The sequence below is a fragment of the Myodes glareolus genome, chromosome 7 (assembly GCF_982192425.1).
Source record: "Myodes glareolus chromosome 7, mMyoGla1.1, whole genome shotgun sequence".
In the NCBI taxonomy this organism is placed as follows: Eukaryota; Metazoa; Chordata; class Mammalia; order Rodentia; family Cricetidae; genus Myodes; species Myodes glareolus.
Genome location: NC_142032.1, coordinates 94,169,595 through 94,195,386, shown reverse-complemented (window position 1 = coordinate 94,195,386; position 25,792 = coordinate 94,169,595). Strand labels below are relative to the sequence as shown.

The following is a 25,792-nucleotide window of genomic DNA, read 5'->3' as shown; positions in this document are numbered from 1 at the left end:
TGGCACCAGACCTCGACAAATATCTTAAAGCTTGCATTCAGCATTTGTTAGGGAGATGGTAAAGGCACGGGAATAAGTAGCCTTCTAGGAATAAGGCTACTCCACATGACTGACTTCGATTAGTTTCAGCAGTCCTGGATGATGGGCCACAATTAATGTGGAAATGTTATTTGTGAGAAGAAGCAAAAATTTTAGAACAACAGGGAAAAGCAAAAGGTCTTGACACTTCCCGACATCAAATTCTTGGCGAGGACACTTATGCTGACCCATAGGATCAAGCTCTTTATGATAAACAAATCTTGTCCCTATGCCACACAGCAGCCTTAAATGCTTGGGACAGGATTTAAGAAAAACAAACTGTATCATATATCAGGATGAAATAGGGCCAGAAAGAACCCATTAGTGACTTTTTACAAAGATTAACTAAGGCTGTACAAATAGGAGTAACAGAACCCGAAGCTAGATGAGTACTTACTGAATCTCTGGCTTTTGAAAATGCCAACTTAGAATGCAGAAAGATACTTGATCCTTTAAGGGTTAGATCAGGACCTATGCATGAATGGATCCTGCATACAATGAACATTGAGATATTTGACTATAATACTGAATCTTGGGGTATGAGAAGCAATTTTTAGAGGTATGAGTAGACATCAAAATGCCAAATGTTTTAATTGTGGTAGAACAGGACATCTGAGAAGGAATTCTAGACAAGAAATTCCTAGAAATAATACTTCTTCTGGGAATGGCAAAAATAAAAGATATCAACCTTATGGATTATGTAGGAGGTATGGCAAAGGTCGAACTGGACCAATAAATACAGATCAACAAAAGACAAACAAGGCAACCTGATACCATCGTGAAAATCCTTAAGAGACCTCTTACTGGCCCCCAAGTCAAAAGTGGTACAGTCATACCCAGTCATTGTGGAGGAAATGTCTCACCAGGAAAATTAAAAAAATCAAGTGCCTGCTGTAAAAACAAAACAAAACAAAACATACTGTTCTGGATGAAGGAATAAACATGAAAGATAAATAAAAAATTCCAATAGGAAATAGGAAACATATATTCTGGCAAACATCTATAAATAATCAAAGACCAAAGCTAAGAGTGAGCATAAATAACATTGCAATTTTGGGTTTGATAGACATGGGTATGGGCATGAGTATCATTATTCCAGAATGTTGGCATCCAAATTAGCCTCTTCAAGAGGCAGATGTTCAATTCCTAGGTATTGGAACCCTATTTCAAGAAACAAAAAATGAGATAGGTTGAAAGCATAGGGCCAGAAGGACAAAAGAAAGACTGAGGTCATATGTGGCTAATAACGCAGTGAATTTATGGGGTCGTGACCTTTGCAGCAACGGAATACCCAGATTAAAATTCTTGCAGTTCCTGAAATTCATATTATTAGGAAGGATATTATAAGGTACTCTATACAAAGGTCACCAGCCATTAAGGCTGTACAAGAACACAAAGCAATTAGCAAATCTTTTAGAGGTACTATTGGCCCTATCTTTAAAATGGTTAACTAAGAAAACAATACGGGTTAAACAATGGCCTTTAACAGAAGACAAACTGCAGTCTTTAGAACAGCTGGTACAGGAGCAACTAAATGCTCACCATACTGAAGAATCCAACAACCCTTGGAATTCTCCTGCATTTGTTTTTAAAAAGAAATCTGTTAAATGGAGAATGGTGACAGATCTAAGAGCTGTCAAGAAGGTAATTCAACCTATGGGCCTATGACAGTCTGGAATTCCTCTGCCTTCTCTACTTCCAAAAGGAGTGCCAGATATAGTTATTGATTTAAATGATTTTTTTCTTCACTGTACCTTTATAAGGAAAGGATAGAGAAATATTAGACTTCCCAGTGCCTACTTATAATAATTCTAAACCTACTAGGAAATAGCAGTGGAGAATACTCCCACACAGAATACTTAATAGCCCCACCCTATGCCAATACTTTGTAAATCAGCCATTGGAAATAGTATGTAAACAATTTCCTAAATCTATAATTTATCATTGCATGAATAGCATTTTGATATCGGACTGAAATGTAGATACTTTGGAAAGAATGTTTGAAGAAGTAAAGAAAGTTTTGTCAGAATGGGGATTACAAATTGCTTCTGAAAAAATGGAGAGGAGATTCTGTCAATTACCTTGGTTATAAAATAGTTTTACAGAAAATTAGAACTACTGGTCCCTGCCCTGCCCCCACGTTCAGCCTTTTGTCTGCAGTGTTCTTGGCTACCAGCTATACCTGTTTAAGTATTGAGGAGTTCCATCCAGAGGGTGTCCTTGGCTACCAGCTATCCCTATTTCAGTGCTGAGGAGTTCCATCCAGAGGGGTGAGTGTGTGCTATCCCGGGGCAGACTGTCCCGGAAGAGAGTACAGCCCCCACCTCCCCCAGCTCCTGCTGCAAGGTTTTCTGTGTTCTACTGGACCTTGCCCTGCCCCCACATTCGCCCTTTTGTCTGTGGTGTCATTGGACTACCAGCTATCCCTGTTTCAGTGATGAGGAGTTCCATCCAGAGGGGTGAGTGTGTGCTATCCGGGGGCGGACTGTCCTGGAAGAGAGCACAGCCCCCCCCAGCTCCTGCTGCAGGGTCTTCTGTGTTCCACTGGACTCTGCCCTGCCCCCACGATCGCCCTATTGTCTCCAGTGTCCTTGGACTACCAGGAGACCCTGTGCTGAGGAGCTCCATCCAGACAGGAACAGTTCCTGTTCCTGCACTGAGGAGATCCACCCAGAGAGTCAGTCACAGTAAAGACTGGACCAAGACACCAAGACTCTCCTGGCTCCATTCGAAGGAAAAGATGGGGAGGCGTCAATGCAAGAATTCCTCCAACAACCTGAAAGGCAACATGACATCACCAGAATCCAGGGATCACGAAACAAGAAGAACTGAACACCCTACTCCAGAAGAAATAGAAGAAATTGTCATTAATTGGAACATTATGAAAATAACAGAGGAACTTAAATAGGAGGTGAAAAACTGCCATAGGAGAAATAGAGATGACAAACAAAAAGGTAGACAAAATGAATAAATCTCTCAAAGATTTCCAAGAAAACGAAGAAAACCAATAAAAAGCAATCAAACAGGTAAAGGAAACAGTTCAAGACTTGAAAAATGAAATGGAGGTAATGAAGAAAACACAAACCAAGGAAAGGCTGGAGATGGAAAATCTGGAAAAACGAACAGTAACTACTGAGACAAGTATTACCAACAGAATACAGAGATAGAAGAAAGAATCTCAAACACTGAAGATACTATAGAGGAAATAAACTCACTGATTAAAGAACAAAACAAATCCAACAAATTCTTAATACAAAACATCCAGGAAATATGGGACGCCGTGAAAAGACCAAACCTAAGAATAACACAGGTAGAAGGACGAGAAGAATTACAGCTCAAAGGCCCAGAAAATATATTCAACAAAATTATAGAAGAAAACTTTACCAACCTAAAGAAGGATATTCCTATGAAGGTACAAGAAGCATACAGAACACGAAATAGACTGGATCAAAAAAAAAAAAAAGCCTCCCACCATCATACAATAATCAAAACACAAAACACATAGACGCCCAGGTCGCCCTGCAGTGCTGGCTACCCCCTCCCGCCTGCCATCCCAGCACCCATCCAGGGGCCCTGACTTCTAGCAGAGGGCCATTTGTGGGGTGAGTTTGCTTCGGGCCGTGGCAGGGTCCCGGCGAGGAGGAGCTTGGGCGTTCCCCGACCCCATAGACGCCCAGGTCGCCCTGCAGTGCTGGCTACCCCCTCCCGCCTGCCATCCCAGCTCCCATCCAGCAGGGGCCCTGACTTCTAGCAGAGGGCCATCGGTGGGGTGAGTTTGCTTCGGGCCATGGCAGGGTCCCGGCGAGGAGGAGCTTGGGCGTTCCCCGACCCCATAGACGCCCAGGTCGCCCTGCAGTGCTGGCTACCCCCTCCCGCCTGCCATCCCAGTTCCCATCCAGGGTCCCTGACTTCTAGCAGAGGGCCATCGGTGGGGTGAGTTTGCTTCGGGCCATGGCAGGGTCCCGGTGAGGAGGAGCTTGGGCGTTCCCCGACCCCATAGACGCCAGGTCGCCCTCCAGTGCTGGCTACCCCCTCCCGCCTGCCATCCCAGCTCCCATCCAGGTACGAATTCCTATATTTCTCCCTTCCCCCTGGGGCCATAAAATTTCCCCAGCTCAGCTGCCTTGCGAGCTGGGCCTGGGCTGTAGGTGCAGCCCGGCTGGAGGCAGTTCCTGGGTCTTAAAGGCCTCCCTGAGGACAGGTGGACAAGGGGCCAGCTCAGCCACATTCCTGACCAGCAGGGGCCCTGACTTCTAGCAGAGGGCCATCGGTGGGGTGAGTTTGCTTCGAGCCATGGCAGGGTCCCGGCGAGGAGGAACTTGGGCGTTCACTGACCCCATAGACGCCCAGGTCGCCCTGCAGTGCTGGCTAGCCCCTCCCGACTGCCATCCCAGCTCCCATCCAGGTACGAATTCCTAAATTTCTCCCTTCCCCCTGGGGCCATAAAATTTCCCCAGCTCAGCTGCCTTGCGAGCTGGGTCTGGGCTGTAGGCGCAGCCCGGCTGGAGGCAGTTCCTGGGTCTTAAAGGCCTCCCTGAGGACAGGAGGACCAGGTGCCAGCTCAGCCACATTCCTGACCAGCAGAGGCCCTGACTTCTAGCAGAGGGCCATCGGTGGGGTGAGTTTGCTTCGGGCCATGGCAGGGTCCCGGTGAAGAGGAGCTAGGGCGTTCCCCAACCCCATAGACGCCCAGGTCGCCCTGCAGTGCTGGCTACCTCCTCCCGCCTGCCATCCCAGCTCCCATCCAGGTACGAATTCCTATATTTCTCCCTTCCCCCTCGGGCCATAAAATTTCCCCAGCTCAGCTGCCTTGCAAGCTGAGCCTGCATTGTAAGCGCATCCCGGAAAGAGGGAGTGCCTGTGCTTCAATAGCCTGCCTGAGGAAAGGTGGGCATTCTGTCAGTGAAGTCCCTGCCCAAGAAGGGAACCTGACCCGGTAACAGAAGTTCCATTAGAGAATATTTGAAGTAAGAGATGGGCAGACGCCAAGGAAAGACCTCATCCAACAATCTGAAAAACAACATGAAAACACCAGATCCCAAGGACCCTACAACAGAAGGACTTGAACACCTTAACCCAGAAGAAGTGGAAAAAAGTGCCATTATGAAAGCAATAGAGTCCCTTAAACAGGATATGAATAACTCCCTTAAAGAATTGGATGAGAAATATAACAAAAAGTTTGAGGAAATGAGTATAGAAATAGATGAGAAATATAACAAAAAGTATGAAGAAATAAGTAAATCCGTGAATGAGACCCTGAGAAACCAAGAAAAAACAATCAAACAAGTAAAGGAAACAGTTCAAGAATTGAAAACTGAAATGGAGGCAATGAAGAAAACACAAACCGAGAACCGGCTGGACATGGAAAACCTAGGTAAACGAACGGAGACTACAGAATCAAGCATAACCAATAGAATACAAGAGATAGAAGAACGAATCTCAGAATCTGAAGATACCATAGAGAAAATAAATGCTCTGGTCAAAAAAAACGGCAAATCCAACAAATTCTCTTCACAAAACATTCAGGAAATCTGGGACACAATAAAAAAACCAAATCTAAGAATAATAGGGATTGAAGAAGGAGAAGAACTGCAGATCAAAGGGCCAGAAAAATATATTCAACAAAATTATAGAAGAAAACTTTCCAAACCTAAAGAACGATATTCCTATGAAGGTTCAGGAAGCATACAGAACACCGAATAGACTGGATCAGAAAAAAACATCCCCTCACCATATAATAATCAAAACACAAAACATACAGATTAAAGAAAAAATTTTAAGAGCTGCAAAGGAAAAAGGTCAAGTAACTTATAAAGGTAAACCTATCAGGCTTAAACCGGACTTCTCTATGGAAACCATGAAAGCCAGAAGATCCTGGATAGAGGTACTGCAGAAACTAAGAGACCATGGATGCAAACCCAGACTACTATACCCAGCCAAGCTATTGTTCACTATCAACGGAGAAAACAAAATATTCCAGGATAAAAACAAATTTAAACAATACGTTTAAATCCAGCCTTACAGAGAATATTAGAAGGAAAATCACTACCGAAGGAATCCAATATTCCCAACACTGCCTACAATAACTCAAACATCTAGCGACCATTCACAAGCACAAATCAAAGAAGGAAAACACATACACTCTAATACCTAAAAAAAAAAAAAATGACCGGAGTCAACAACCACTGCTCATTAATATCACTTAATATCAATGGACTCAATTCACCTATAAAGAGGCACAGACTTAGAGATTGGATACGAAAACAGGATCCAACATTCTGCTGTTTACAAGTAACACACCTCAACCACAAAGACAGACACCTACTCAGAGTAAAGGGTTGGGAAAAGGTTTTCCAAGCAAATGGACCTAAGAAACAAGCGGGTGTGGCCATTCTAATATCTAACAAAATCGACTTCAAACTAAAATCAATCAGAAGAAATGGAGATGGACATTTCATACTCATAACTGGAACAATTCATCAGGAGGAAGTCTCAATCCTGAATATCTATGCTCCTAATATAAAGGCACCCACATATGTAAAAGAAACTCTTCTAGAACTCAAGGCAGTCATCAAACCACACACACTAATAGTAGGAGACTTCAACACTCCTCTCTCACCAATGGACAGATCAATCAGACAGAAACCAAACAGAGAATTAAGAGATTTATTGGAGGCATTGAATCAAATGGACTGAACAGACATCTATAGAACACTCCACCCAAATAGGAAAGAATATACCTTTTTCTCTGCAGCTCATGGAACCTTCTCGAAAATTGACCACATACTCGGTAACAAAGCAAACTTCCACAGATACAAAAAAATATTAGTAACCACCTGTGTTTTGTCAGATCACCATGGATTAAAATTAGAATTCAACAACAATGCTTCCCCCAGGAAGCCAACAAACTCATGGAAGTTGAACAGTCAACTACTAAATCACCCCTGGGTCAAGGAAGAAATAAAGAAAGAAATTAAACTCTTCTTTGAATTTAATGAAAACAAAGACACAACATACTCAAACCTATGGGACACTATGAAAGCAGTGCTAAGAGGAAAGTTCATAGCACTAAGTGCCCAATTAAGGAAAACGGAGAAAGCACACGTTGGAGACTTAACAGGACACTTGAAAGCTCTAGAAAAAAAAGAAGCTGACTCACCCAGGAGGTCTAGAAGACTGGAAATAATCAAACTGAGGGCTGAAATCAACAAAATAGAAACACAGAAAACAATCCAAAGAATCAATAAATCAAAAAGCTGGTTCTTGGAGAAAATCAACAAGATTGACAAACCCCTATCCAAATTAATCAAATGACAGAGAGAGAACATGCAAATAAATAAGATCAGAAATGAAAAGGGGGACATAACCACAGACACGGAGGAAATTCAGAGAATCATTAGATCTTACTACGAAAGTTTATATGCCACAAAGTTGGAAAATGGAAAAGAAATGGACATTTTTTTTAGATAAGTACCATATACCAAAGTTTAACCAAGAACAGGTGAACAATCTAAATAGACCTGTTAGTCGTGAAGAATTAGAAGCTGTTATCAAAAATCTCCCTACCAAAAAAAGCCCAGGACCAGATGGTTTCAATGCAGAATTCTACCAGAACTTCCAGGAAGAGCTAATACCTATACTCCTTAACGTATTCCACAATATAGAAACAGAAGAGTCATTGCCTAACTCCTTTTATGAAGCTACAGTTACCTTAATACCAAAACCACACAAAGACACAACCAAGAAAGAGAATTACAGGCCAATCTCACTCATGAACATCGACGCGAAAATTCTCAATAAAATACTGGCAAACCGAATCCAAGAACACATTAGAAAAATTATCCATTATGATCAAGTCGGCTTCATTCCAGAGATGCAGGGCTGGCTCAACATACGCAAATCTATCAATGTAATCCATCATATAAATAAACTGAAAGAAAAAAACCATATGATCATCTCACTAGATGCTGAAAAAGCTTTTGACAAAATTCAACACCCATTTATGATAAAGGTGTTGGAGAGACTGGGGATACAAGGATCATACCTAAATATAATAAAAGCAATATACAGCAAGCCGACAGCTAACATCAAACTGAATGGAGAGAAACTCAAAGCCTTTCCACTAAAATCAGGAACACGACAAGGCTGTCCACTCTCTCCATACCTCTTCAATATAGTGCTTGAAGTTCTAGCAATAGTAATAAGACAACATAAGGAGATCAAGGGGATTCGTATTGGAAAGGATGAAGTTAAACTTTCGTTATTTGCTGACGATATGATAGTATACATAAGTGACCCCAAAAACTCTACCAAAGAACTCCTACAGCTGATAAACACCTTTAGTAACGTGGCAGGATACAAGATCAACTCCAAAAAATCAGTGGCCCTCCTATACACAAAGGATAAAGAAGCAGAGAGGGAAATCAGAGAAACATCACCTTTCACGATAGCCACAAATAGCATAAAATATCTTGGGGTTACTCTAACCAAGGAAGTGAAAGACCTATTTGACAAGAACTTTAAGTCTTTGAAGAAAGAAATTGAGGAGGATACCAGAAAATGGAAAGACCTCCCTGCTCTTGGATTGGGAGAATCAACATAGTAAAAATGGCAATTCTACCAAAAGCAATCTATAGATTCAATGCAATCCCCATCAAAATCCCATCAAACTTCTTCACAGACCTTGAGAGAACAATAATCAAGTTTATATGGCAAAACAAAAAACCCAGGATAGCCAAAACAAACTTATACAATAAAAGAACTTCTGGAGGCATTACCATCCCTGACTTCAAACTCTATTACAGAGCTACAGTATTGAAAACAGCTTGGTATTGGCATAAGAACAGAGAAGTCGACCTATGGAATCGAATAGAAGACCCGGATATTAACCCACAAACCTATGAACACCTAATTTTTGACAAGGGAGCTAAAGGTACACAATGGAAGAAGGAAAGCATCTTTAACAAATGGTGCTGGCATAACTGGATCTCAACCTGTAGAAGAATGAAAGTAGATCCATATCTATCACCATGTACAAAAATCAAGTCCAAATGGATTAAAGACATCAACATTAATCCGTCCACTTTGAACCTGATAGAAGAGAAAGTGGGAAGTAGTCTACAAGATATAGGCACAGGAGGACTCTTCCTAAGTAGGACCCCAGTAGCACAGACAATAAGAGAAACAATGAATAAATGGTATCTACTGAAACTGAGAAGCTTCTGTAAAGCAAAGGACACTGTCAGTAAGACAAAAAGGCTGCCTTCTGACTGGGAGAAGATCTTCACCAACCCCTCATCAGACAAAGGTCTGATTTCAAAAATATACAAAGAACTCAAGAAACTAGACACTAAAACTCTAATTAACCCAATAAAAAAATGGGGTACTGAACTGAACAGAGAATTCACAACAGATGAACTTCGAATGGCCAGAAGACACTTAAGGTCATGCTCAACCTCCTTAGCGATCAGGGAAATGCAAATCAAAACCACTTTGAGATACCATCTTACACCTGTCAGAATAGCTAAAGTCAAAAACACCAACGATAGCCTATGCTGGAGAGGATGTGGGGTGAGGGGAACACTCATCCATTGTTGGTGGGAATGCAAACTTGTGCAGCCACTGTGGAAATCAGTGTGGCGGTTTCTCAGGAAACTGGGAGTCAACATACCTCAGGACCCAGCAATTCCACTCTTGGGAATATACCCTAGAGATTCCCTAATATACTACAAAAGCATTTGTTCTACTATGTTCATAGCAGCACTATTTGTAATAGCCAGAACCTGGAAACAGCCTAGGTGCCCCTCAATAGAAGAATGGTTAAAAAAGGTGTGGAACATATACACATTAGAGTTTTACTCAGCGGTAAAAAACAATGACATCTTGAATTTTGCATGCAAATGGATGGAAATAGAAAACGCTTTACTGAGTGAGGTAAGCCAGACCCAAAAAGAGGAATACGGTATGTATTCACTCATAAGTGGATTCTAACCATAATTAAAGGTCTCTGAGCCTATTATTCGTGATCCTAGAGAAGCTAAATAAGAAGATGAACCTGAGGAAGAGTATTTAGCTATCCGCTAGGAGGTAGGAAATAGACAAGAGTCCCAGGTAACCTCGGGTGCATGGGGGGGTTGTTGGAAGGGGAGAGGGTTAGAGAGAAGGGAGTAGGGGAGGCATGGGTAAAGCTAGGTGGCCTGGAATGGGGGGAGGGAGGAAGGATGAATATGGTATCAGGGAACAATATATTTCAACAAAGGGAGTCATTTTAGGGTTTACAGGAGACTTGATTATATATGGGATCCCAGGTCCAAGGAGAGATCCCCAGATTGTTCTCTGGACAGAGGAGAGGGTGCCTGAACCGGCCTTGGCCCATAACCATACTGATGAATATTTTGCTTATCACCACAGATCCTTCATCTGGTGAAGGACAGCAATACAGACGGAGACCCACATTGGAGCACCGGACTGAGCCCCCCAAGGTCCAAATGAGGAGCACAAGGAGGAAGAACATGAAAAAGGAAATCAGGACTGCGAGGAATGCTCTCACCCACTGATAAAAGGGGACGGATCTAATGAGAGTTTACCAAGGCCAGCTGGACTGGGACTGAATGAGGACGTGATCTAACCAGATTCTCGGAATTTGGCCGGATTCTCTGAATGTGGCTGGGCCGGAGTCTTTCTGAAAAGCCATTGACAATGACACTGGGACTTGTTTCCTCTGCATATACTGGATTTTGGGGATCCAGTCTGTCTGGACACTCACCTTCCTGGACCTGGAGGGAGGGGGGAGGAACTTGAACTTCCCACAGGGCAGGAAACCCTGACTGCCCTAAGCCCTAAGGGATGAAGAGGGAGGAGGAGAGGGAGTAGGGGGAGTGGAAGGGTGTTGGGAAGAGGTGCGGAAATGGAAACTTTTATAATTTAATAAAATTACTTTCAAAAAAAATACAAGCCCATTTGCTGGTACTATAAATGCAGCTGTAATGCCCTCGCTCTCTTGCTTTTGGCTCTTTCTTCTGGCTGCTAGACTCTGTTCCTGTTCTCTATTTGTGCAGAGGACTGTGATCTAGGAACAGGGGATTTGTGAGTATCCCCTAAATAAATAACCCTTTATTATATGTAAAAAAAAACACAAAACATACAGAATAAAGAAAAAATATTAAGAGTTGCAAAGGAAAAAGGTCAAGTAACATATAAAGGGAAACCTATCAGAATTACACTTGACTTCTCAATAGAAACCATGAAAGTCAGAAAGTCTTGGATAGATGTGCTGCAGACACTAAGAGACCATGGATGGAAGCCCAGACTACTATACCCAGCAAAGCTTGCATTCACCATTGATGGAGAAAACAAGATATTCCAGGACAAAAACAGATTTAAACAATAAGTTGCCACAAACCCAACCTTACAGAAAATACTAGGAGGAAAATCACAAACCAAGGAAGCCAACAACACCCATAATAACACAAGCATCTGACAACCCTCCACAAGCACAGCTGAAAGAAAGGAAACACACAAACTCTACCACCAGGAAAATAACTGGAGTTAACAACCACTGGTCATTAATATCACTTAATATCAATGGACTCAATTCACCTATTAAATGGGACAGGTTAAGAGAATGGATACGAAACCAGGATGCAACATGCTGTTGTCTACAAGAAACACATCTCAAACTCAAAGCTAGACACTACCTCAGAGTAAAGAGTTGAGAAAAGGTTTTCCAATCTAATGGACCAAAGAAACAAGAGGGTGTGGGTATACTAATATTTAACAAAATGGATTTCAAACTAAAATCAATCAGAAGAGATGGAGATGGACACTTTATACTCGTAACAGGAACAATTCATCAGGAAGAAGTCTCTATCCTGAATATCTATACCCCTAATACAAAAGCACCACTTATGTAAAAGAAACATTACTAGAACTCAAAGCATACATCAAACCGCATACACTCTAATAGCAGTTTTCAACACTCCTCTCTCACCAATGGACAGGTCAACCAGACAGAAATTTAGCAGAGAAATGAGAGAACTACCAGATATAATGAATGAAATGGACCTAACAAACATCTAACAGACATTCCACCCAAACAGAAAAGAATATACCTTCTTCTTCTCATGGAACCTTCTCAAAAATTGATCACATAATTGGTAACAAAGCAAACATCCATAGATACAAAGAAATTGTAGTAACCACCTGTGTACTATCAGATCATCATGGAATAAAGCTAAAATTCAACAACAATTCTAACCCCAGAAAGCCTACAAACTCATGGAAATTGAACAATCAACTACTGAACCACCCCTGGGTCAAGGAAGAAATAAAGAAAGAAATTAAAGTCTTCCTTGAATTCAATGAAAACAAAGACACATCATACCCAAACCTATGGGACACTATAAAAGCAGTGCTAAGAGGAAAGTTCATAGCACTAAGTGTCCACATAAAGAAAACGGAGAAAGCACAAATTAGAAACTTAACAGCACACCTGAAAGCTCTAGAAAAAAAGAAGCAGATTCACCCAGGAGGAGTAGAAGACTGGAAATAATCAAACTGAGAGCTAAAATCAACAAAATAGAAACACAGAAAACAATGCAAAGAATCAATGAAACAAAAAGCTGGTTCCTGGAGAAAATCAACAAGATTGACAAACCCCTAGCCAAACTAATCAAACATCAAAGAGAGAACACGCAAATTAACAAGATCAGAAATGAAAAGGGGGACATAATCATAGACACAGGGGAAATTCAGAGAATCAATAGATCTTACTACAAAAGCCTTGTATGCCATAAAATTGGAAAATGTGAAAGAAATGGACATTTTTTTAGATAAGTACCATATACCAAAATTAAATCAATACCAGGTGAACAGTTTAAATAGACCGGTAAGTCGCAAGAAATTAGAAGCTATCATCAGAAATCTCCCTACCAAAAAAAGCCCTGGACCAGATGGTTTAAATGCAGAATTCTACCAGAACTTCCAAGAGGAGCTAATACCTATACTCCTTAATATGTTTCATAAAATAGAAACAGAAGGGTCATTGCCAAACTTCTTTTATGAAGCTACAGTCACCCTGATACCAAAACCACACAGGGACTTAACCAAGAAAGAGAATTACAGATCAATCTCACTCATGAACATCAATGCAAAAATTCTCAATAAAATACTGGCAAACCGAATCCAAGAACACATCCAAAAAATTGTACATTATGATCAAGTAGGCTTCATCCTAGAGATGCAGGGCTGGTTCAACATACAAAAATCTATCAATGTAACCCATCACATAAATAAACTGAAGGAAAAAAACTATATGATCAATTCATTAGATGCTGAAAAAGCATTTGACAAAATTCAACACCCCTTTAAGATAAAGGTCTTGGAGAGATTAGGGATACAAGGTTCATTCCTAATATAATAGAAGCAATATACAGCAAGCTGACAGCTAACATTAAATTAAATGGAGAGAAACTCAAAGCCATCCCACTAAAATCAGGAACAAGACAAGGCTGTCCACTCTCTCCATTCCTCTTCAATATAGTGCTTGAAGTTCTAGCAATAACAATAAGACAGCATAAGGAGATCAAGGGGATTCGAATTGGAAAGGAAGAAGTCAAACTCTCGTTATTTGCAGATGATGTGATAGTGTACATAAGTGACCCCAAAAACTCTACCAAAGAACTCCTATAGCTGACAAAACACCTTTAGCAATGTGGCTGGATACAAGATCAACTCCAAATAATCGGTTGCCCTCCTATACACAAAGAACAAAGAAGCAGAGAGGGAAATCAGAGAAACATCACCTTTCACGATAGCCAAAAATAGTATAAAGTATCTTGGGGTAACTCTAACCAAAGAAGTGAAAGATCTATTTGACAAGAACTTTAAGTCTTTGAAGAAAGAAATTGAAGAGGATATCAAAAAATGAAAGGACCTCCCATGCTCTTGGATTGGGAGGACCAACATAGTAAAAATGGCAATTCTACCAAAAGCAATCTATAGATTCAATGCAATCCCCATCAAAATCCCAACAAAATTCTTCACAGACCTTGAGAGAACAATAATCAACTTTATATGGAAAAAAAAAACCCAGGATAGTCAAAACAATCCTATACAATAAAAGTACTTCCGGAGGCATTACCATCCCTGACTTCAAACTCTATTACAGAGCTACAGTAATGAAAACATCTTGGTATTGGCACAAAAACAGGAATGTTGGCCAATGGAATTGAATCGAAGACACAGATCTTAATCCACAAATCTATGAACACCTGATTTTTGACAAAGGAGCTAAAAGTAAACAATGGAAGAAAGAAAGCATCTTTAACAAATGGTGCTGGCATAAGTGGATGACAACCTGTAGAAGAATGAAAGTAGATCTATTTCTATCACCATGCTCAAAACTCAAGTCCAAATGGATTAAAGACTTCAATATTAATCTCACTACACTGAATCTGATAGAAGAGAAAGTGGAAAGTAGTCTACAACACATGGGCACAGGAGACCTATTCCTATGTAGAACCCCAGTAGCACAGACAATAATGAATAAATGTGACCTCCTGAAACTGAGAAGTTCCTGTAAAGCAAAGGACACTGTCATTAAGACAAAAAGGCAACCTACTGACTGGGAGAAGATCTTCACCAACTCCACATCAGACAAAGGTCTGATCTCCAAAATATGTAAAGAACTCAAGAAACTAGACTTTAAAAAGCTAATTCACCCAATTAAAAAATGGGGTGCTGAACTGAACAGAGAATTCTCAACAGAAGTTCGAATGGCCAAAAGACACTTAAGGTCATGCTCAACCTTCTTAGCAATCAGGGAAATGTAAATCAAAACAACCTTGAGATACCATCCTACATCTATCAGAATGGCTAAAATCAAAAACACCAACGATAGCATATGCTGGAGAGGATGTGGAGTAAGGGGATCACTCATCCACTGTTGGTGGGAATGCAAACTTGTGCAACCACTTTGGAAATCAGTGTGGAGGCTTCTCAGGAAACTGGGAGTCAACATACCTCAGGACCCAGCAATTCCACTCTTGGGAATATACCCAAGAGATGCCCTATCATACTACAAAAGCATTTGTTCAACTATGTTCATAGCAGCACTATTTGTACTAGCTAGAACCTGGAAACAGCCTAGATGCCTCTCATTGGAAGAATGGATAAAGAAGGTGTGGCACATATACACATTAGAGTTCTACTCAGCGGTAAAAATCAATGACATCTTGAATTTTGCATGCAAATGGATGGAAATAGAAAACACTTTACTGAGTGAGATAACCCAGACCCAAAAAGATGAATATGGTATGTACTCACTCATAAGTGGATTCTAGACATAAATAAAGGACATTGAGCCTATAATTTGTGATCCTAGAGAATAGAGAAGATAAATAAGAAGGTGAACCTTAAGAAAAACATATAATTATCCTCCTGGATATTGGAAGTTGACAAAATTGCCGGACAGGGGTTGGGAGCACCGGGATGGGGGTGAGGTTGGGGGGATAAGGGGAGATGAGGGAGAGAAGGGAGAAGGGAGAAGGGGAAGATGGGGAGAGCCTGAGGGAATGGGATGGTTGGAATGAAGGAGGGGTGGATGTGGGAGCAGTGAAATATATATATATCTTAATTAAGGGAGCCATTTTAGAGTTGGCAAGAGACTTGACTCTATAGGGGTTCCCAGGTGTCCAAGGAGATGTCCCCAGCTTGTTCCTTGAGCTGCAGAGGAAAGGATGCCTGAACTGGCCTTGTCCTATAGCCACACTGATGAATATCTTGTATATTACCATAGAACCTAAATCTGGTGATAGATGGAGATAGAGACAGAGACCCACATTGGAGCACTGGACTGAGCTCCCAAAGTCCTAATGAGGAGCAGAGTTAGGGATAACATGAGCAAGGAAGTCAGGACTGTGAGAGAAGATGAGACCCTGTGGATTGCTTCTAGACCAATATGGTATGATAGACCACGCCCTCCTGAAAGGTTGTCGTAAACACCCTCAGAAAATTACTTCACTCAACTGCCGACAGATGAACCTAGCACACAGGGACTTTTCATGACAATGAGATATATCTGCTCTTGGCAGCACCAATCTACTACAAGAGGAAGATGGGCATCGAAGAGGCTACTTATGGAGTTTGTTAACCATTTGGGCAAGAAACTGCTCTTGCCTGGAATGTTGCATAAGCTGGACACAAAGAACCCGCAGAAAGAGGACTGCTGAACTTGTCTAAAGGTGAGATGATCCTTTGGGGTTCCTAATTTATAAGAGAGTCTGTGAGACATTTTGCACAATACCAAAGAAAGTGACTGAACTGTCTTTAAAATTTCCTGCTTCATGGAAATGCCTGCTGGATACTATGGGTCTGAAAGCTGAAAATGAATGCCCTAATGGTATAGAAGAACTTTGGGGGACTATACAGGCAGCAAGATATCTCTGTCATTTCTAGAGTTTTGGAAGTTGCTTACTTCTTGTTTACTTAGGTAATATTATATCCTTCTAGAGTCTTTGATGGAGTTGAAGAATAGATTGATAGTTATAGATAGTTATAACTATAAGTTAGTTTTCCTTTGTTGTAATAATTGATAAAATAGATATAAATATTGTAACCTTATTTTTTGCTTGATAACTGTCTTGTTATATGTAATTTTACTATGTTAAATTAAAGTTAAAGCCTTCCTTTCCTTTTTAAACAGAAAAAAAAGAAAGAAAATTAAAAAAAGAAAATTAGAACACAAAAGGCACAAATTAGGAGAGACCGATTGCGGACCGTTAATGACTTTCTTAGATTGTTAAGGGACATTTCCAGTCTATGACCAGCTGTTGGGATAATTATCCAGATAGAATAACCAAGCAAAAGATTATTATGACTTATGAAGACAGGTCATCTGAGGGTAAGAATCACTGAACATAAACTAGAATAGTTGTCGCCACTCACTTAAAAATCAAAGTTGGTTTTGGAGTTGGATAATGGCTCTGTCCTTCTCTAAATCTATGTATGTTGTTAAATAAAAAATTCGAAGTTTCTGTCTCATGCCAGGAGCCATATGGTATAGGACAGAAATAAGAAAGAATTTAGGAAAAAAAATGACTTTTCTCACGCCTACTTTGTTTCTATCATACCTTTCATTGAATATATGTTTGTATGAATAATGCTGAAGTTTTCCACAATGAACATTGAATTTTCCTGCAATAATCTTTGGAATTTCCAAGAAGAAGATGGGGACCCAAATGAATCCATCTGATTGACAAGACGTTATGATGCTGACAGTGCAACTATAAGACTGGTTTCAGATACCAGTTTCTCAAAATGGTTCCAACTTGGTTAGCTGAAATAGTGCATCTTTTTACAATGTTCTGGCCAGAACTCCAAATAGGATCCCCAGAAAAACCCTAATGAATACTCAGAAACTATTTGCAATTATATCAGACAGTAATCTTGAGACTTAACCATCAATTTAATTTCACAGGATCCCATAAAAAGATCATCGCCCCCATGACAGCTGGAAGTAATTCTAGAAGATGACATCCTCTCTCCCAATAAAGTTTGTCCTCAGGGTTAGGGATATCAATTAGGGGTTGATTATAATTGGTATAGGATTGGAGATTGGGGTAGAAATTATGTAGGTTCAGGGAGCTCTTTAAAAAAAAAAAAAGAAAAGTGCATGGGATAAAAGATTAGTGTCAGTTTACTCACACTAATAATAATAGTCATAGAATGAATACTTGTGAACTATTATTTATAGGTAATTTACATTGATACAGATTCTTGTATATTTATACAAATTCAAATTATATCGAATATGTTCCTATTTCTGTCTACAATATTTGTACACCTAGGCAAAAGTTTTTGTCATATTGTATGCATGCATGCTTCTACCTCTACTTAAAACATTGTATACATTGATACAATTTTAGGATATGCAGAGAAATGAATGCTGAACTTGACTAAAGGTGATATGATCCTACGGGGTTCCTGCTTCATTAAAGAGTCTGCTAGACAGTCTGCAGGACACAGAAAAAATGTGACTGACAAATTGCCAATATAGGCGGAATTATCTTTGAAATATTCTACTTCATGGAAAAGTTTGCTGGATATTATGGGTCTGTAGACTGAAGATGGATGCCCCAAGAGTACAGAAGGACTTTGGGTGACTGTTCAGGCAGTGATATGTCTCTGTCATTTCTAGAGTTTTGGGAGTTGCTTATAATATACTTCCTGTTTACTTAGGTAATATTATATCCTTCTGGAGTCTTTGATGGAGTTGAAGAATTTATAGCTAAAGTTTTCCTTAGTTATGATAAAAGATAAAGTAGATATAAATATTGTAACTCTAATTCTTGCTTGATACCTGTTTTGCTATATGTAATTTTACTATGTTAAAGTTAAAAACCTTCTTTTTTATTTAAACAAAAAGGAGGAGGTGATGTAAGAGTTCCCTCGAGTATGCTGTGATTACCATTAATGAATAAAAAAACTGCTTTGGACCTATTGCAGGGCAGAAGTTAGGTAGGCAGGGAAAACTAAACTGAATGCTGGGAGAAAGGAGGAGGAGTCAAGAGAAAAGCCATGTAACCCTGCTGGAGAGTTTACCAAAAACATTACCCGGTAAGCCACTGACACATGGCAATACACAGAGTAATAGAAATGGGTTAAATTAAGATGTGAGAGTTAGCCAATAAGAAGATAGAGCTAATGGTCCAAGCAGTTATTTAATTAATACAGTTTCTATGTGATTATTTCAGGGCTAAGCAGCCAGGAACCAACAAGTGGCCTGCTGCTTCGAGGATATATTTATCATATTGCACTATACATTTCTACCTCTGATCAAGATACTTACACATTGTTTACATTTTGAGGTCATTTTCCTCATTTGTTGCACAGCTGTTTAAAGACTGTTTATATGAAGTCTTAGTCTTTAAGCCATATAGGTTATTAAGAATTATATATAGGTCAATAGTCATTCATGTTTGTCATATTTATAGTTAGACTAATCAGGTACTTCAGAACATAAAGATTATATTCTGCACAGATAGGTAATCTTCAACCACTTCAAAAATTTGTAAAATATGGCATTTAAATAACTTAGGGTTCTGTTGAAATGAGACATAATTGCTCTTGGCAGTTCCAATCAATTCTCCAGAAAATGTTGAGAACTGAAAGTAGCTTGTTTTCTTTTTGCCAAAACTGACCTTTGGGCAAGGAACGGCTTGTGCATCAAGCACTGACAAAATGCACGATGTCCACATAGGACAAGCAGGATACAAGAAAAAAGACTGTCAGATCTTGTCAAGACAGGTTAAGACTGTTTTGAAAATTTTCCTGCCTCTGAAAATGGTCTGTCAGTTACTCTATCTAGGTCTTAGTCAAAGTTGGTTGCTCCAATGTTGCAAATGAGACTTTGGGTGATAGCCCAGGTAGCCTGTTCTCTCTGTCTTTTGTTGCACATATTGGAAGTTGCTTGATTGCATTTCTTGCTTTCTCAAGTAATATTATTTCCTTTCTTGGGTCTTCAATAGGGTTTAAGACTATACAGCTGTAGTTACTTTCCTCTCATGACTTGGCTAAGTTATTTATAAGACTTAAACTCCTTATGATAGGATAATTATTGAAACATTTATCACATGTTTCTTGCTTGACATTGTTTACGCTGGCTGTAATTCTAATTTTTATACTTGATATTTGTTTTTATTGTATATAATTTTGTATTAGACTTAGAACTCTCTATTTAAATAAAATGGGGAGGTGCTGCAGGAAATCCTTCAGCCAGTAGCCTTAAAGTTACCAGTCCACTTGGGCATGGCCTCTTATACTATAAATGCCAATGTAAAGCCTGCACTCCCTCTCTCTTCCGGCTGCTGGATTCGGTTCCTGTTTCCTCATTCACGCAGAGGACTATGATCTGCAATTCTACCCCGAGATAAATAACTCTTTATACTCAATTCTGAACTAGTGTAGGATTTCTTTTTAGTGTCCTTCTTTAAATATCTAAATTAACAAAGTCAGAAATGAAAGGCGACATAACAACAGACACCAAGGAAATTCAAAGAACCATTAGGTCATACTCTACAAAAAGTTATAAAATTAAAAAAATGCACAACACCAATAGATAACACTTATGAACGTTAAATCAAGATGAATCAAACAATTTAAACAGACCTATAACCCCTAAGGAAATATAAGCAGTTATTAAAAGTCTCCCAACCAAAAAAAAGACCAGGGCCATATGGGTTTGGCACTGAATTCTACCAGGCATTCAAAGAAGACCCAATACCAATACTCCTCAAATTATTCTGCAAAATACAAACCAAAGGAACATTGTCAAATTCATTTTATGAGGCCACAGTCACCCTCATACCCAAACCACACAAAGATTCACAAAGAAAAGAATTACACACTAATTTCCCTCAAGAACAGTAATATAAAAATAATCAATGTAATACTTGCAAACTGAATCCAAGAATACATCAGAAAGATCATTCAAAATAACCAAGTATTATTCTATTATTTCATCCCAGAGATGCAGGGATGGCTCAACATATGAAAATATGTCAATGTAATCCACGATATAAACAAACTAAAAGAAAAAAAAACATGTGATGATTATATCATTAGATGCTGAAAAAGTCTTTGACAAAATCCAATACTGCTGTGGAATGATCCTTTTGTAAATTGTGAAAATGTGTTGCTTTCATTGCTAATAAAAATCTGACTGGCTGATAGCTAGGCAGGGCTTTGGGGGTAGAGAGAATGGTGAGAGGCAGAGGGTGGAGTCTGAGAAGACACAATGAGCGAGCAGGATGGGAAGAACATGCATGAGGTAAATGAGCCTCAGGGCAGCACATAGCTTAATAGAAATGAGTTGATTTTAGTTATAAGAACTAGATAAAAACAAGTCTAAGTTATTGGCCAGCCATTTAGTTAATAATAATCTCTGAGTGGATATTTGGGTGTGCCTACCAGGACACAGAGAAACTTCGCCTATGAATGGCACCCATAGCCACATAAGACCTGAGAAAGCTTAAAAAAAGGCTCTCAACACACAAAAAATGGGGTCAAATTAGGCTTCCTAGTATAATGTCTCTCATGCCAGCCACAAAATTGAGGCATGTCTCCCAGCAGCTGCCTGTAGGAGGAGCCAGTCATAAAGCACCATGCACTAATTTAAGCTACACCATTGGTGGCTGACCTCAATGGGGGCTGACTGAGAAGCCAATGATAATGGCACTTAGATTTGATTCTATTGCATGTACTGGCTTTTTGGGATCCTAGTCTGTTTGGATGCACACCTTCCTAGGCCTGGATGGAGAGGGGAGGGCCTTGAACTTCCCACACAGCATGCCTTCTCTTAGGACTGGAGTGGGGGGAGGTTGAGTGGGGAGAGTGGGAGGGAAATGGGAGGAGGTGAAAATTTTGAGTGGTATTATTAATAAATCAATAAAAAGGAGAAGATTTATATCACAACATCAAAAAACAATACAGATGCTCTGTAAAGACAGATCCAGACAGAAGAAAGCCCTAAACGATTTACAGTGTGTTTAGAAATATAAATAGGCTTGGGAGAGAAAAGACAGTCGTAATTTAAAAAATAATTTAAAAATTTAATAAAGTTCTTATAAGATAAATAGAGTAAAAAAATATAAGCCACATAAAAAAGGGAAGTATACAGAGTGTGTTGTCTTTAGATTTTCTGATTGTTAATGAAGGAATGACTGCTGCTAAGACACACTGCATTATGAAAACTGCTGGATTATATCCACTTATATATCTTAAAAATGTTTGGGGGAGACATTATGCTTTTATTTCCACAGGAAATGAGAGGCTGTCGATCCATTTCCAGTTGATAAGGACCAGGTTTGTTTGAGGAAATCCCTCTAAAAATCCTGACTATAGACAAAGAAATAAACCTAGAAAAACTTAAAGACATGTAATGTACATTTTACCTGTTCAAAATAAACTGAAAAATCATCTTTGGCTCACCTGTGTATAATGCAGAGGCTATACTTGAATTAATGCAGATGTATATGTTACCTTTAAAAGTTCATGTATTTCCAATAAAAATGGATAGCACAGGTGATCAAGCATCTCAAAATGCCCATTAAAGTCTCCTGTGAATTCTGCATCTAAAACAGCTTCAGAGCTGCTGACTGAGAAGGTCCAGTTTCACAAACTACTCAGACAAGACATCATCATTATCCTAAATTTTGTCAGGGTCCCTTGAAAATGCCAGCTCCCACAGACAACAGGAAGCAGTGTAGAAAAAAACACCCACATTCCAGACAGATTGATATAGATGTTTGTCATCATTTAAAGGGGTTTGTTACAATTGTTATTGGTCATAGTCAGGAAAAAAGCTAAACGAAGGAGTTATGATCTCTTTCGGAAAAGAAATATGGGGGATATAGAAATGACAGGATAGAAAGCTAGATTATTGAATTAACTTTTAAACTAAAAAAATCAACGACTTCAATATTTTCATTTTCATTATTCTTCAATATTTTACATTGGTATGGATGTTTGTGTACTGATACAAATGTAAAGTTACTTTTACTATACTAAATGTAAGCTTCTACTCTTGTCTGAGGTATTGCGCCTATGCAACTCTTTAAAAATGTAATATATAATGATGAAATACAGGTGAATATTCATCTATAATAATCAAATTTGTAGTCATTAGGTATGTTTACAAGGTAAACAGATATATTTAGATAAATAGAAGGTCTTCAAACATTTCAAAGACCAGCAGAATATGGCATTTAACCCAGAGGCACAGGCAAGGGGAATCTCTGAGATTGAGGCCAGCTTGGTCTTTAGAGGAAGTTCCAGGGCAGCCAGGGCTACATAGACAGCCCTGTTTCTAACACTCCCCCCACAAAAAACAAAATCAAAGAAGTAAACAACTAGTTACTAAAAGTATCAGTCCTATTTGACTCAGTTAATTAGACTGATTCCCACATGGCATTTTGCTCATTTTTGAAATGCATCAATAAACCATTTCTACCTAGAGAGGAACAAACTATTTCCTAATCTTCAATTTCCTCATCTATTTAATACCAGTCTTCCCTTACTGCACAGGGTCATTGCCACATACAGGGTCACTGCTAAGTGAGGAAGTATGCTAAAACATTGTCAAAAAGATTAGTGGAAGCATCCTTTTTTGTTATTGTTGTTTCCAAACAGTTTCTTCGGGAACTCACTTTGAAGACCAGGCTAGACTCCAATTCACAAACAATCTGCCTACCTCTGCCTCCTGAGTGCTGGAATTAAAAGTATGTACCAGGACTACCTGGCTGATCGTTAACTTCTTCGGAATTGCAGATAGAGTCAATCTGACAGAGTGAGGTTAGGAATCATACATGAGAAAGCTCACAAATTTATAGTCTGGATTATATCATTTAATTAATAGTCACATCATTTTGAGCCAATTACAGCCTCAAGAAAATGGGCATACTGAACCTGTCATAAATTGGTACTACATTAAAGATAATGTATGTAAAGTGGTTAATGCCATGTCATTTATTTAAATTTTTGATAAAATCACATATGACTTAAAATGAGATGTTTAAGAATACAAAATATTGCTTCTCAGAAAAGGAACTAACTATCTATAAGTGACAGTCCATTGAAGTATCGCTGTTGAATAATTAAAACAGAAAATAATTTTTTGCCAGGACCACACATACCATGCCTAATTTCTGCCTGTGTTAATTATTGTTCTTTCTAAATTAGTCAAAACACACTGTGAAAACTGATAATAAAAATCACTAGTAATTGAAAGAAATAAACCAGGAATATTCAGTTCTGTACCAAAACTGATATGGGTACAGTTCAGAAAAGACCATTTGTTTTAGTACAAATCTTTCAAAAAGAATTATTTCTCTCGAAGGAAAGTCAGATTCTAAATGGACAACTTGAGCATAATTGAGTAGAGCAGGGACTATCTCAGAAGTATAGTGGATGACTGCATGCACCAAAAATCTGGGTTCAGTCCTCAATACATGCATGTGCAGTTGCATGCACAAGCAAAGAAAATTATTAGAAACTACACAACAAGGTAGTTTAATATTTCCGCTTTTAACTTATTGCTCCCCAAATTTCAAATATATTATGACAAAGCAGGGACTAATAACTCACTGTCAAAATGCTTTACCTTGCCAAACAGCTAGATTAAATAATACGCATTGGGGCCAGAACAGTAATATCAAGTTCTTCTCTCCAAATTCCTTAAAAAAAAAAAAAACAAAAAAACTTCCCTCTGCTTCTCTTCGGAGGGCCATATTTCCCACTTGATTTATGTTTCTTAGCAAAAGAAATCAAAGGCTTCACAAGCAGGAGTAATCAGCACTCACTTAGTCAAAACCCACTGTTCAGCCTAAGAATTCAGGTGGTTAGTTCACCACATCCTCATTTTTTACATGACAACATTTCCCTCTCCAGGGAGCATTTTCACGTTTGAGTTTCTTTGAGTTTAGTTTATTACTTCATTATTTCAAAACAATGGAACTCCAACGAGAACCAGTGTACTATGCTGAAGCAGAGCATATCACTCAATGCTATCTAAGATACTTTTGATATCCAATGTGTCTAAACATTTTGCAGTAAATAAGCATGAGACCCAGAAAAAAAAACTTACAATGAAAGCAAAACTGTGGTCAAGATATTTCCATGATTCAGTGACTGATATAAAAATGTGATACACAGGATCAAGTGTGACATCTTGGGACTGATTATCTAGAGCATAAGTATCAAAGCTATAATGGTAGAGCTTCTCAGTTCTGAAAATAAAATACTTTACAATAAACTAAATACACTTACTTACATTTTTGAATAGTTGCTCAGCAAGTTCTCTGATGTGTTTTATCATCTTCACTGGGTTGTTTTCTTCAACTTTAATTCTCTCTACTTCAAAAGCTACCAACTTGGAAAAAGAGTCAGATGGCAATAATCAGTACCCAAATACGCTGAATTTATATTTTCATACAATATGCAAACTAAGAGTCATTATACATACATACATATATATAACTTTACATACATAATTATATATATATATATATAATTTTACAAATAATTACTGTAGATTTGTACTGGGTTTCACCCCTATCCAAAATGACAAAGGCTTATCAAACCTATGACTTGCCAGGTAGTCTCTACTCAGTGCCTCTTGGGGAAGAGTCAATTATGGAAAGCAGAGAAGCATTTTCACCCTATAAGTCTCATTCACAATAATTCACTTAGAAAAATGAACAAGTCTCCAAATATTTCATTACCTTACAAATATGAACAAACAATCATGTCATGCTGGATGAACTCGATGGTCAGTGTGACCTGGGTTCAGATTCCTCATATTAAACGAAGAGGAATAGTAGGGCACCATTTAGACTCCTTTTAGTTCTCAAATGATATATATGGAATCCATTTCCTTATTAACTAGTTTGCTAAGATAGTTGTGTAGGAATACATGCTTACTGTAGAGGACTAAAGAAATGTAGGAGAGTAAACAGATAAAAGGGGAGAGGAACTAGAGTTCTTTTAGATGGTACACAGACTAATGTTGCTAGTAACAAAGTTTCAGAGACCAGTAAATGAGTTAGAAAAGGATTTTAGCAAGTATCTTAGTTTAACTAGATAAGCTATTAACCATTAAGTACTTAATAAGGAACCTAAAGGTTAATATAAATGTTACTATGATCAAAGTCCACTCACA

The 25,792-nt window shown here is 38.9% G+C and overlaps 1 protein-coding gene across 6 annotated transcripts in view; it reads right to left on the bottom strand.

The window, feature by feature from the left end:
* Sbf2 (SET binding factor 2) overlaps window positions 1-25,792 on the bottom strand; it is a 382,011-nt gene that overhangs the window by 175,725 nt on the left and 180,494 nt on the right. For all 6 annotated transcript variants that reach the window (XM_085692888.2, XM_085692889.2, XM_085692890.2 and 3 more), the window contains one exon: window positions 24,905-25,003. In XM_085692888.2, coding sequence (XP_085549014.2) covers window positions 24,905-25,003 — 99 coding nt within the window. The remainder of the gene's footprint in view (window positions 1-24,904; window positions 25,004-25,792) is intronic.